This window comes from Astatotilapia calliptera, chromosome 11, assembly GCF_964374335.1.
Source record: "Astatotilapia calliptera chromosome 11, fAstCal68.1, whole genome shotgun sequence".
In the NCBI taxonomy this organism is placed as follows: Eukaryota; Metazoa; Chordata; class Actinopteri; order Cichliformes; family Cichlidae; genus Astatotilapia; species Astatotilapia calliptera.
Window position 1 is genome coordinate 36,348,765 of NC_137432.1, and position 14,754 is coordinate 36,363,518.

General features: G+C 40.4%; 1 protein-coding gene across 2 annotated transcripts in view; it reads left to right on the forward strand.

Moving 5' to 3' along the window:
- The window catches only part of LOC113032564 (lamin-A), a 39,512-nt gene that overhangs the window by 13,666 nt on the left and 11,092 nt on the right, over positions 1-14,754 (forward strand). For both annotated transcript variants that reach the window (XM_026185551.2, XM_080308526.1), the window contains one exon: positions 14,072-14,228. In XM_026185551.2, the coding sequence (XP_026041336.1) occupies positions 14,072-14,228 (157 nt within the window). The remainder of the gene's footprint in view (positions 1-14,071; positions 14,229-14,754) is intronic.

Sequence of the window (14,754 nt, forward strand, 5' to 3'; positions counted from 1 at the left end):
CTAAGGTAACGTGTTATACATCCGCTCTATTAATGGGTGATGATGTGTAACAGGAGGATCCATTCAAGCTGCTCCTGTCAGCTTTGTTGAGATAAAATGTTTGCTGGAAAAGTTCCTTCCTAAAATGGAAAAGAGCATCTGTTCCAGATCATTCAGCCTTTCAGGGCCTTTAATTTCTTTAGTTGTCTGCTTGAAACACCATCATTAAACTATTGGTTTGCTGAATGAGCAGGAGCCTGTCAGGAGGCTCGTGCGGTGGAAGATGTATTTTTTTTATTTGATTCTAAGAATTAAATGTGGAGAATAAGTTTTATTTTGATTTTATAGTCAAACCTAATAAAAAAAATCATCATTAAATCATATTTTTCATTAACAAGTAGAGAATGAAGCCAGTCGGTGATGTGTTGAACACAGCAGTTTTCCTTTCTCAACATTTTTGACTTTATTCTCAAAATAAAAATTAAGAAAAATGACAAATCCTTTCAAAAATACAGAAAGTTCTTTTATTTCTTTCATCTTTACTATATTTTCTTTATTATCGTTACTTTAAATGATTTAAATATTAAAAATGTGGATGTTGCGGCTGATTTTTCTCTATATATATTTTCTCAATGTTCCTTGCAATCTCTAAAATGTTCAGCTAAGAAAAATGTTTGAAAGGTTTGAAAATGCACAGTGTAATATAAAAAACCCCAAAACAAAAACCATCAAATGCTTTAAACATTTCTGTTTGCAGTAATTTAAAACTGGGCTTTTACCAAAAGACAAAGGATAAAATTGAAAATTATAATAAGACCCAAAATTCCCCTCCCAACCTCTTAAAGGCTGATTATGGAGACTAGTTAATAATGAATGCCATTAATGTGCTGTTATTAGGTTAGAGCAGGATTATTTTATTTTTTAAAAGGGTTTGATGCTCATGTCACTATTTAAATTTCGGGAAAAACCCATTTTGGAGTTCTCGAATGTGTCTGGACACAAAGAGAGAAGCACGAGGTCTGACCTCTTCATTCATAATTGAGTGCATCACCATTACACCATCGCAGCTGCCATTACAAACCATCTCCATCATGAGCTTCAGTAATCACTGCATCAGTGGACCTTTTGTTACAGCAGACATTTTAACTCGTCATATAAAAGAATATAAATGCATTTAATTCTCAAATCCATCTCTCCAGAAACCTTTTTTTCAAAAAAAATACGAAAGGTTTTCCGCTGTATTAAGGCCAGAAGCGGGCAGCGGACCACCATCCAGCACCCGCAGCAGATTTCACTGCTCGATATCTTTTCTCATGTCGTTTGATCACATCCTCCTCTGTTCTTCTGGCTGCCTCGAAGGGGAAGCCCTGCGTTCCCTTGTGATGATCTCAGCTTGTATTACGTGACAGCGGACAATCGTCTGTCACACTGAGTCATGCCGGGCAGATAAGAGCTCGGAGAGCAGTCCAGGATTTTGGGTGTCTTCCAGCAGGGATGTAAATTGGATCATGCAGCTCTTTGTGTCGCTGTGTCACAGCTCTGAAGACGCCCCAAAAATGCCCGAGAGTCATAACTCATTTATACCTGAGCTGTCCTAAAGAGACGTAGTCGTTGAGGGGCATTTCCATTTAAGCTGACTTCAAACAGCAGGAGTAGCTTTTGATTCATTTTACTTGCTTTAGATTAAGAGATTTGTGTTTTATCTTTTAGTTTGATTAATCAAGAATACTTTAAACTATGGTTAATCCTGTGTGTTTGACTTGCTTTTTATATTTAGCTGTAAACATTTAAAGTCTATATTCAGCTCTGTCATATTTACACACTCAGGGAAAAGTTGCACATAAAAAGCAGGAGAAACGTCAGCTCTGCCAATAATTTACACTTTCCCTTATTGATTAATCTAAAGTGTTTTTTTTTTTTTTTTCATAAATTGGAAAAAGAAAACTTGGGATCCTTTGTGTTTCTGTCATGTTGACTGTTACACTGGTGTATAGACATGCTGACCAAAGTGTCAAATAATGAGCTCAGTGTATGTGTGAGTAACGCTGAGCCAGAAATAATCGAAACACTCCGTTTCAGCAGAGATGGGATATCTCTGATGTGGTCATATTAGACACAGAGCACATTAGCTTCACTCTTACGTTTCAGATCTTGTATTTGTGAGGGGCAGCCAATCAGATGAAGGTTGGTATAAAGGAAGCATGCCCTTAAAAGGGGAAGAGAGCTAAAACGGCTTGGCTGAGGACCTGCACCAAGTATAATGATAAACACGATTAGTTTGAACTGTGAATGATGCAAAGCAGAAGAGTGAAAACACGTCGCTGGAAATGAGCATAATAAGTCACCTTTAGAGGCTTAAAGAGCCCCGAGTAGAGTTTGTAGGTGTGGTTGTTTACAGCCACACTTCCTGTTTTGCTTTTTTTGACTCAGTCTGATTTGGTTGAGGCACTAAAAACTGAATGGTTTCTTTGCGGAAAGATCTTGGTTTGGTTTCAAATACGGCCTGTTACAACATTACCCTTTTGTCCTGCATTTAAACGTGATGCTGACGAGTATTTATGAGCATCCCAGTACTGCCAAGTCTAGTGTGTTGTGGGCTGAAGTGAAGGGACAGCTACGCAGTGCCAGCGACTTTGACAAAACCATATTTTATGCTTTAGCAGTGAAATCATTAGTCTCCCAAATCCCTGATATGAAGCTTCATAACTTTTCATTTGAGAAGTAGGAAAATCCCATAAATGTGTAATCGCATAGATCAGAAAAGTGACAAACTTCTTGAAAATTTGCATTTTTTCTGATGCAGATATTCTGCAGATGAAGCTTGTGAGTGCTGGTGGTGTTTTGTTCTCTCGGGCCCTCGCAGAATACTTTGTGATGGAAAACAGATGCAGTAGGCCTGTAAATGTGCTGAACGGCGCTCTACACAGCTCTCTGCTGGCTTTATTGGTGTGCGAGTAATGAGAGACTCGGCCTTGGACTTCAGTGGACCAGAACTTGGTACCAAACTGAGATTTTGGCAGGCTGTCGTACTCTGTGTGTTTTAGTGATGTTTATAGAATGAAAGTTTCCACAGAGCCTGCAGAGGCAGCCAAACCCTCGATGAGTCACTCGCACATGGACAGGCTAAATCGCTTTAAGATGGTGGGACACCAAAGAGTCTCTCGCTCTCTCTCTGTGTCTTTGTGTCTCTAGCTCGCTTTCTCTCTCTGCCCAAAGACTTTCCCGTTGGGACGTAGACTGAGTGGCCGCTCTTCATCCTGCACCGTTCCATTCCCACCTGGTTACTTATGTAACAATGCTTCAGTTTCCAGACCTGTAAAATCTCATTTTCTCTGACATAAATTGGAGCAGTTGTGCTGTATAATCTAAGCAGGGCACTGAGTTTGTGAGGGATCTCGTTCAACTATCAGGCTCATATGTTCTGCATTAACTGCTGCGTTTGTTTATTAGGACTCAGGACTGACTGGAAGCCAAGCTTTGCCATCTTGATTTTGTTTATCTTAGCTTGCAGTGCTCTTATTGTTCAAGAAGCTGACCAGTTTCATTTAAAAGTATCATTAATTGTGTTCCGTATGTGTGAACTGCTTTTGCATTGTTGCGTGTGACAGAAGTGGCCGTTAAATTTTTTTTTTACAAACACGATTCTGGCAAACTGGGAAATAGTTTGCATGTTTTGGTTTGTGTTTTGTAACTTGTGGCACATGGGTGTGGCTTGCTAGCATCAGAGTTTACACAATCACTGGAAGCAGAGTTGTTTTTTAGAGCTCACCTGGCACTACTTGAGTCTTCCTGAAGCAAACCCGCCTTTTCTTCCTTTTCTGTCACTTTGATCTGTTGCACACTCACAGCGAGCGCTCCTGTGTTTCCTGTCCGACGGTGCCAGCCTCTTACTGTTTTGCGTGAGAGCACCCAGTCGCTAGACTCGTCCCACAACCTCAACTTGGTTTTACTCCAAGAATAAATTCTTTCTTTTTTTACCCGCTTAAACGCTAGCACAAGCTACAGAACCCTGACTCATTAAGTCCACATGGGTTTTATTTAGCTCAAAGCTAACGATAGCTGTTTCTGGCGTTTTCGTTGTAAGTCAGTGCAGCTGGAGAAGCAACTAGAAACAGCCTGCTGTTACAACTTGATGCCTATATGAGGCTGAGACTTTTTTCTTTTTACTTAAAATGGGACTCAGCCGGATGATAACTGTCGCACAGTTCGGGCTGGATGCAATAAAGTGTTTGATCGACTTGTTGCAAGAAGTCTTGTGAAGCAGCAGGATAGTCTTGTTTAGTCAAAGCACTTTAACCTGTTGTCAGAATGCCTGCAAGCTAATGAAGGAGGACTGCTGTGATTTTATTAATTTTTTTTTTACTTGGAATTCACACGTCTAACAGGTCTGATTAACAGGAAGCGCTGAATAGTAAAGAACATGAACGCTTCTTCGTAATCTTATCTTAAGATCTATTTAGCTTTTTGTTTAATGATGGCTGCAAAAACCCCTGAAAGCAAGGGGCAGAAGAGGCAGTCGTGTACCAGCGTTGCTCTTTATCGTGTGAGTTGTTCTGATTCAACACCAGTGAAGAGTTAGCGTAAAAGCTGACACAAAGAGCAGCGACCAGCATCTGACTCACCCACTGATGAGTCATGTACTAATCGTGCAAAGGGGAACAAGAGGCGTTTCATGTGCTCTTTGGTGTCTGCGGTCTCACACACAGACTTTCTAACAGGCTCTGTCGACGGGCGGGACTCCGCTCTCTTTCTTCATTTGTTGACTGATGGTGTGTTTGAGCTTTAGCGAATGCAAATTTCTGCAGGCACGAATCAGACAAAGCGAGTGCGTGGAACTCATTTCCACGTGCAAATTTTGCTTTGGTGACAGCTCAAACAAAACCGAGTTTGATACGAGAGAACGTCTCTTGGCTCTCTGAAGCCGATTAGCCATGGTCACCATTTGCTTTGCTGTGAAAAAGCAAACACTAAAAACTCTGTTTCCATCTGCCACATGTGGATGCGAACGGGCGGTCTCTGGCAAAGGCCGCATTGTTGACGGTTTCTGCTGATTTATCCCACACGCACACACACAATCCCTGTCATTGTGTTCTTCATCCCAGAAGAGACACAGGAAACAGTCAAGTACCAGCCTGTTTCACTGAAAAATGCAGCAATAGAAAGTTTCACAAAATGCTGCAGAGCTGACTCGAACCATCAGGCTGAAGGCTGCAGAGTTTTTCTTTGTTGTTTCACAGGCCACACTCGAGGTTCTCTTCAACAACCGTCGTATCTGATATCATCTCAGAGCCTGCAGGGAAACTCTTCTGCTATACGTGTGAACGTGTCAGAACACCGTCTGGTTCCTCACACACGCCAAACCTGTTCAAAGTTGCATTTACATGTCCACAATTAGTGCGTGTTTTAAAAGCGTATAATAAATCAGGCCTCCAGTCCTAACTTTTTACATTGGTTGCACTGGTGCATTTTTCATTTAGGTGTAGCACCACATAGTTTTAGTGCCACAGAGTGGCAGATGAGTGGCAGTAAATGATAGGTGCTGTGTTCGCATTGTTGCCATTTTTACCATATCTGATGTTATGTGATTGTGGTTCAGCTCATTGTGGTTACCTCAGCAGTTCATGTCATGTCTGGGCTGGGCATTTCAGGGACGCGCGTAACGGCCACCACAGCATTTCTGCTGATCTGTAGTTCATTTAAATGAGCAAAATATTTAAGGTTTTGATTTATTTTAAGGATGAGTACAGGATGCGGTTTCACACACACTGCTTCACATCCAGGACGGCCGCCATCATGACATTCAGTGAGAGACGTAAGGCAGAAGAATGAAATTGTTTATGGGTTGATGGATTATTTGTAATTATAGATTCCAGCTTCTTAAATGTGTGTGGATTTACTGTAATTACCGTTTCTACACTTTAAGTTATTGTGCACAAGACTAGAAATGAAAACAACTCTTTGATGTCTGCTAAAGGCAGAAATCGGGCTTTATTTCGATTTTTACCTGCGTGTTGTTTTGTGCTGGATAACCGAGAAACTGTTTCCTCAGTGATGCGGGAAACTTCAAATGATTTGACTTTGGCCGGGATTCAGCTGGTTGTTGTGATGAGTAAGTCGCCTTTGGAGAATAATTTATGCAGTTAAATTTTGTTTGAACAAAACAATTTATTTATTTTTATTTGTTGCTATTTTAACATTTGACTTCTGAAAGTAAGTCATAACCAAAAGCACATTTGGATACAGGCGCTATAATAAAAAGCGTTTTTATTTTAAAGGCCATTAGCAGAGGATCATGCTGTACTCTGGCATGTTTTCCTGGTGCCTCATTATTCACCAACCTTCCTCTTAGTCACCTTTTCCCCACAGTGCTCTCCACATAAAGTGGCTTTGTGAATTGCTAAACTAAACGTGGTGAAGCTGGAAAAAGGAAACACTGGGCTATAAAAGGAAAAGGGAACATTTTAGATGGCCTATAGGGAATGTGGAAGATCCCCCTCCTCCTGCCCCCCAATTTCTCCTCTGTGTTTGAGCAGTGAGTCATCAGGAAACCCCACCCACACAGACCGTAGCAAGCTTTGCAGAAGGGGGTGTGTCTGTGTTTATATAGCAGCATACCATATAGTTCGGTGGACACTTGCATAAGTTGGCGGTTTAAACAGGGAAAACCTCAGTGGGTTTCCTCCTGCAGCCTCTGATGTGCACGTGTGCAAAGCGCTGAAGCCCCTACTCCTGCAGGGGAGCTGCTCCTGTAAACACTGCAGTCGTAGTGAGCAGCTCCCAGCTGTCGGTGTGTGCACGCTGCTGTCCAAAGCCTCTGCAGCTACTTTTACATAGAAGCAATATGTTGTCCAGGTTTCCTGCGAGGAATTTGGAGGGCTTGTGGATATTTTTTTTTTCTTCAGCACAAATGACAGAAAAATAACATTAAAAAATCTTGTTTTTAGAGTTTAGTAACCATTTGATTTTGTGTCATTAATTTAAACATGAACACACACAGAGTGTGCTACCAGCAGATGAAAGCCAGACTTTCTGGAAACGGATGTTATGGATTTTTTTTTGTTTTGTTAAATTTTTCCAATACTACAGAAACCACAAATTCAGAACTGTCAGTATGGATGGATGAAAGGGTTGCATGAGGAGGCCCCCAACCTTTTAATCTGATTGTGTGCAGCCAGGAAAATGATCCAGGCTGCCAGATCACTGCAAAGAAGGAAAAACAAAGGCGGCTCAGTTCATGGAGAGATTAGACAATGACGTTGTACAGTCTCAAATATTTTGTCTCTTAAAACAGCACATTCTGCACACATGGGTAACTTGCATTAGCTTTTATTTACTACACACTACAAACTGTAAATAAAAGATAGAATAAAAAGTGTTAGCTTTGTTACCTGGTGCTCACCCACCAACTGCCGAAGGAGCCAAATTAAAAGCCAAAAAGTTGTTTTAGCAGCGCTTTAAAGGACATCAGAAGTACAAGTGCGACTTGAAGCCTAGCAAACAGCTAACTCTCACAACCATAATAATGCCTGACTAACCCCAGCTGGGTTATAATTTGTTAATTTAAAAAAAAATTAAAAAATCTCCAGAGCAGCCTCAAGTGGCTGTTGGAGGTACTGCAGGTTCTGCTTTGGCTTTAGTTTCTGGTCCCTGAGCTTTCTGCCTTCTTTTAGTAATTGCAAGCGACACACAGAAACACTGCTTGTGCTGTATCTTGCGCACTGCGCCACAAAAACCAAATCCTTTCCATACTTAAATGTGTTTCTTCTATAAAATGTCTAAATTTAAGTTCCAGATTTATAGGCCTCATAAAGGTCTTTGCATAGCCTCTTTTCTGGCTCTGGTCACAGTCATTTTTCCTTCATAGCTTGTAGGAATAGAAGGTTAGACTTTCCTTCGGGGCTGCACGCAACAAAGCACCACACTCAAAGTCCTGAGGTGTGTTGAAAATCTGCACAGAAAACTCTACACCTTTTTATTCCACTGCGTCCACAGCGTGCTGGAAATGTGCACGCTAGCAGGCCTGACGACAAGGCCTTGGTTGCCATGGCAACGGCATAGCAAAACAGGGGAGGAGGGAGAGACACGGCGGGCTTTTTTCTCTCTTTCACTCCGTGAGGCGGAGTTCGTTTCTTGTTACTGGGGTGGACAAAGATAGCTGTGAGTCATCCTCGAGGCTCGGAGCGGAGCCAACACATTCCTCCTCCTCCTTCTCCTCCTCAGATTTCTTGTCTCCATTATTCCCCCTCTTTCTCTTTTTCTTGTTGTCTCAGTCTTTTTTTTGTATTTCCATTTCACACCACCATCTCCTACTCTCCCCCATCTCACACCAACTCCACTGAAAAGCTCCCATTTTGTCTCTGTGCCTCAGCATGTGCCAGTTTTAAATCATGTGTAATGAAATTCCTCCAAAGAGCTGAAACGTAAACAATACCATTTTTTATTTTTACGATTTTATGTTTTTCCCTTCTTCTTTAGGCTGTAGGTATTAATGTGTGGAATAAAATAAAAAGAAGTGTTTTACTGTCTAGAGACAAGAAGAAAGCTTGACAAAATTCAGTTTTTGATCTAATTGTTTTTTCTCTGCAGAATATAAAACTTTTAATTTTAATCGAATCTGCATTTGTTTGCTCAGCTGTTAGATCAGTACCACCTTGCTTATTCCCCTGCTGATGATGTTGTAAATATTAATTATAAGTTTCTTAAAAATAACTGCTGAGTTTCTCCACATGTGTCCTGAGAACAATTTGAGTCTTCAGAGATTGAATATTTATGTGTTTGCTGTCTAATTTATATATGAACCTGTAATTCTGAGCAAACGGCTGCATGAAGAGCACACACGACAGATCGCACATGAACGTGGAGGGACCGGCATGCACATTTCACATTAGCACACACTGAGGTCGTATATACAGACGTTGGGTCCACAGATGCACGTACTCTGTCATGTTTGCAATTTTTGCATTGCAGAAGACTTAAACTCCACAAAGCCACACAGATTAGGTTTTCCAATGCTGTTCCATCCTCCACAGGCACCGCTGGCTGTTTTAGCAGACATCCAGCAACAGCATCCTGGAGAGGTCCCAGTCAGAGAAGCGCATCATTGAGATGCGTTTTGTAATGCAGTAATCTTCTGATTCCAGTTTGTGATTTTGATTTTGTGATTACATCAGGGGGAAAAATAGCTTTTGCAATATTTTCGTTTTTTTTTTGTGTGTCAGAACTTCTCAGTTTAAAAAATTGCTTATAGTCAAGGTGCCAATCTTACCTCCCAGGAGCAAAGTTATTGGCGTGTATTTAATTTGCAATTTTTATTTTCACTTCAGTTTCTTTTTACTTAATTTCCCAGATGGGTTTTCTCATTTTAGTTCAGTTTTTACCATTAAAAATGTTTTTAGTTGTACTTTTCATTCATGTCAGTGGAAATTTTGGCATTTTTAAAAATTCTACATAGAATTGTTTTCATTTTTCTGCAGATGCAAAATGTAAAAAGTTCAGAATTGATGTTATAATGCACTCAAATCAGTATTTATAAGCAGGGATGAATCCATGAGAACCTGCTTATACAGGTCGCTTTGAAAAATTTAGCAAAACTAACAAAGACTAAAACTAAAGAAATTTCCTTTTGTAGTTCATAAAATCATTCTATTTATTTAATGTAATTTATTTATTTATATATTTCTTTGTTTCACTTAACTTCATCTAATTGTAATACGTAGATTAGAGTTTGACTATAATAACTGTAGTCGGGATGAGTCAGTCGTGCCATTTAATCCTGCGTCCTAATGTTCCTGACTTATAGTAAAATAATTACTTAGTTCCTTTTTCTTTTGTAGTTCATATAATAGGAAGTGAAGTTAGAGTGCAAACGGCTCAAACGTTCTTTACCTCACATGCGTGCCTTTTTTGCCTATTTAAAGCTGAAATTGTGCTCGAAGTTTTTACGTTCAGAGAAATGTGAGTAAATTAGTAGTAGTTGCAGTTTTGCAGACAAATGTGCACCTTTGCACCTCCCTGTTCAAAGCCACTGACAATACTCATTTAATAAAACCGTTATTGAATGCGATCCTATTGTGAGTTTTTGGTTTAGTCCCTCAAAGCGTTGCACAGTACAGAAGCTGCTATAAAGTAATTAAATAAGTGGGTTTTCCCAAGCCATTAGGGATTCTCGTGAGTGTCTGTATGTTTTTTCACTCCACCACTTTGCTTCACACTGAAGTATCTCAGCAGCAATCGGATTACTGTGAAATTTCTGTACAGAAATGCTTCAGAGTGCTACCAGCAGAAATTTTCATTCAGCCTGTGAAGGGTATCTTTCGATTATCTAGTAGATGGGATTAAATTCATTCTGCCACATCTAGCCTGCAGACTTTGATCTCCAGCCTGTATATAAAAGATGGCGACACGGTGAAATCAGCCATTGGTCACGTTTTGAAAGCTTAGGTTGAGCACCTTGGCTGGATGTGACTGAAAGTCAAAGGACACTGCATTCACATGTAGTCAGCTTATCAGAGACAAAATAGGGCCATCGTTAAATCAATAACAATCAAACAAGACTTAACTGTGATCAAGAACATACATTTGAACTGTTTTGATTAGAAACAATCCTTTTGGCCTGGTTTGAGTGTATATGCCTCCATCCATACAGTATGAGGAGTCTCTAAACGAATTAAGGACACCTAATGAGGGTGGTAATAATAAAAACATCAACACCACCACATGTGTGTCCGTGTTGGTGCTGGTCTCCCTTTTTATAGGAAGGTCCTGAGAGGTTAAGCCACGGACCCGTACGTTACATGATGGATGGAGCGTGCTCGTGACCTCCTGAGTTTTCCCCTCCTGCTGTGCCCTATTTAGTGTCTGCTTGAAGGAATGTGAATGTCAGGAATTTGAGCTGTTTGCAAGAAGGAACCTTTCTTTGGAAGGAGAGATGGACGTAGTCAAACTGTACAAAGTTTAAAAATGCTTTCTTTTTCTGTAACGTCTGTTTTCTCCTTTTAATCAAACATTTTATTTGAATGCGTTTTATAAATATACCGAGCCATTATTGTCTTTGTTGACTCATATCAACATTTAAATGCCATTTACAGATATCAGGGACCTGGGATCTGTTATGTCAAATTATTTTTGTTTTTATTATTTGTTCACATTAAGGAAGAAGTTTTTGATTTTGAGGATCTCAAAAACAAACTGGAAAAAAAATCATCATTGTTTTTTTTTTTTTGTGTTTTTTTTAAACATCAGCATGGATGCTGTCAGCACTGACCTGCTTTTGTGTCTACGAGGGATTAAAACCAGAACAAAACAAGAGCACTACTTTCAGTAGACTTGTGACAACTTGGCTGCACAGGGTGACCCAACATCTTAACAATCACCCCAGTTCATATATAATCTAGTTATAGTATAAAGTCACAATATCAAACACCCGGCCTGCAAGTCTTTTAGCTCTAAGCTTTTCTTATTCTTTTATGTGCGAGGAGAATACAAACTGCAAAGCAGCATGTTGATACAGTAGAGGCACATCCATCCATTAATTCACTGCTGAAGCTGATCCACTGGGCCCATTAGCCTTAATGAATGTCACAGCAGACACACACACACACACACACACACACTCGTCTGCTGCAGAGTCACACTGTTAAAACAGTCTGTTGGAGAAAATATTAACATCCAGACAAAGAGCTGCATACTTTCTGGTAATGTTTATCTCCAGCTGTAAACAAATGAGTTTATAAGTGAAATGAAAAACACACCTCTCATTGTCTCCTTCTCTCATTACAGCCATGTTTGGGTTATTTTTCTTTCTTTTATAGACGTGCACTGGGTATGTTAATGAGCATTGCGGTGAATTTTAAATATCCCACAATAACATAAAGCAGCGACTTTAGTAAATAAGTTTCCAGAAACGTATATGAGCCTCGAGGAGCATGGCACGAGCATGAGGCAATAACTTTGTTGGTCCAACAACTGTTGTAGGTGTTAATAGTGCATTTTGTGCTGCACTACACCTGAGCCATGAAGTCATTCTTTGACAAGTCAAATATGACAAATAGTTGCGACACATAAGCAGGAACCGATATCGTTCTTCCTTCCTACTCTGGTGCAGTCATATCAAACAGAGGTTGATTCAAAGAAAGGCAGAAAGGCAAGCTGCCCATGAGCAAGGCTTTTAACTCCAGCAAGTATTTGTGATGTTTATAGAAAGCGATGTGTGGTCTGAACATCAGGCACTTCAGTTCAATAATATCTTTATTAATATTAAAAACAAAACAAAAAAACCAACAGATCTGAAAACAGTGAAAAATCTTCTTTGATTCCTCAGCTGTTCATAAAGAATGAAATGCTGTGTTCATGAGCAACAATAAAAAAATGTTGTGCTGCAGAATTTTGATGATTATTTTTTTCCCAGAGTGTTATTTAAAGAGCACGTGTGAATCAGTCTCTGCTTTCTTCCCTGAGCTGCGTATGTCTGTGTTTGTGAGCAGGCCGAGCCAGGACGCTGATTTGATTTGGGCCCATCAGAAACTGGGCGGCCCTCCTCCTCCTCCTCCTCCTCCTCCTGCTTCTTTTTTTCCCTTTTTAAAATTTTTTTTTATAAATCTGAACATAATCAGTCTTGTAGGCTCTTTTTTTCTTTTTTTCCTAAATCCGCTTCGGTTTTCCGCTTTCTGCCTGTGATGCATGTTTTTTCGGTTGGCCTGCTGTTTGTTTTGGCTCTTTTTTTTCAGGAAAACAAAGTTTCGCTTTCATCCTCTTAAAAAGAAGTCCTGGGTTTTATTGAAAGCAGTAATGGATATTGATTGCTGTGTCATAAACGCATTTTTGCTTTGGAGTTTATATCCGTCAGTTCACTCTGCTGTGGGGTATCTGTGTGCCTTTTTGCCTGCTTCTCCATACACTGGCTTTCCTAACAGCCTGCAGTCCATGACTAGAGGACTCTGAGGTCTGTGTGAGCAGCCTGGAAGCCTTCTCCTGCAGCAGATGGTCATTATTAGTGACAATGAAGCCTGGCCCACAGGGCCAAATAGAATAATAGGGAGCCCATTTCCTCCTCAGTCGTGCATGAGCCTCTGTCCAACCCGTCCCCTGTCTTCACGTTGTGCTGGAAATATATAGTTTTTCCACAGGCAGTTCCAAGATTTCTTTTACTTTTTCCCCTCACACAGTTCTCTGAACAAACACGAGTTCTCTAAAAACGCCACAGGTTGTCTCAGAGAGAAGTTCATGTGTAGTTTGGGAGTCCAATAACAGCACAGCGTGTCATCCACAGCTTCTCTCACTGCCGTGTACTTTGGTGCTATTTATCGCTCGGCACAGATAAAGAACAGATTCTCCTTTTATAACTTTGTAGATTTTAACCTGAATGGAAGCTAACAGGAAATCTATACTGCAAGTTACCAAATACATTAACTGATGGACTGATGGAGGGTAATAAACCAGTCGACAGCTAAATAAATACATAGAGAAATAAATGGCCTAATAAAAAAATATGTTGGATTTAATGTTATGCCTGTGACCTTCTGTTACATGGAAGGATTTGTGGTGAGGACCTTCTTTCACCTTCTCCACTGAAATACAGACAATAGCCTAAGTGGAAGTTTATTTATAGAAAGCATTTATATTTGTTCTCTTATTTATTTCTCCTCTTTTTCTTGGGTCACCTACAAAAACTGTTCCATGGATGGCAAGGCAGCTTTGTTTTATATAGCACCTCTAACACAGCTGCACCTTTTTAAAATGATTTAGATTATAAGAGGCTGTAGACCTAATGTGAGTGTTTAGATGAGAGGATGGAGAGCTAACTTGTGTTTATTTCTGCAACATGAGAATCTGTGGGGATCGACTCACTTTCAGGACCAGCCTCAAGTGGTGGTTAGCAGAACTGCAGTTTTTGACATTTTTGATTAGCTTCTTTTCTCAGTACTGGATGCGGCCACTTGTAGTGCTTCAATAAGGCTGATAAAATGCTTGTCTGTGGGGAATAAAATTACATTTATCAGCAGGGATATGATGAGCACAGTTAGAATACATAACAACGACACATAAAGTACCAAAAAAATCTATAAATGACATCCTGTCATCCTTATCGTCACAGGAACACCAAGAAGGAGTCTGACCTGGAGGCAGCTCTGGTCAGGTTGAGGGACTTAGAAGCTCTGCTCAACTCCAAAGATGCTGCCCTCAGCACTGCCTTGGGGGAGAAGCGAACCCTGGAGGCAGAGGTGAAGGACCTCAAGGCCCAGCTGGCGAAGGTAAAAGACATTTTTATCCAAACTTAAGTCTTACATGGTTAACGTGGGCAGGACGAGTACATTTCATTTTATGGAGTCTGAATTGTTGGTTATTTACTGCTCAGTTTTTTTTTCTTCTTTTACTCTGTTGCTTTAGCATCAAAGTAAAAGAAGTTCCCTCTACATTAATGAAAGACAGTGAAAGCCTCGTGGTCCTGTGGTTTAGCGTACCTCTCAGAAGTGGTTTATTCGTGGTCTCAAATGGGGAAAATCCCACAAACACCAATGTGCGTTCTGTCCCGCCCCCTTGAGCTGCGATTTGATAGGCAAAGAAGTAGACTGCGGTTTGAAGCTTAGCCTGAAATTTGCAAATGGAAGAGAGATGTCCGTGCAGGCTGCTTGGATATTTACTGCCCATTTTGCACCGATAAAGCAGGAGTCGCTCTTTAATATCTGCAGACCTGCACGGATTGTTTAAAGCTATTTATCAGCTGAACAGCAGTCAGAGGAGTGCAGAGCCTCTTTGGCTGTCTGTGTGGTGCTGATC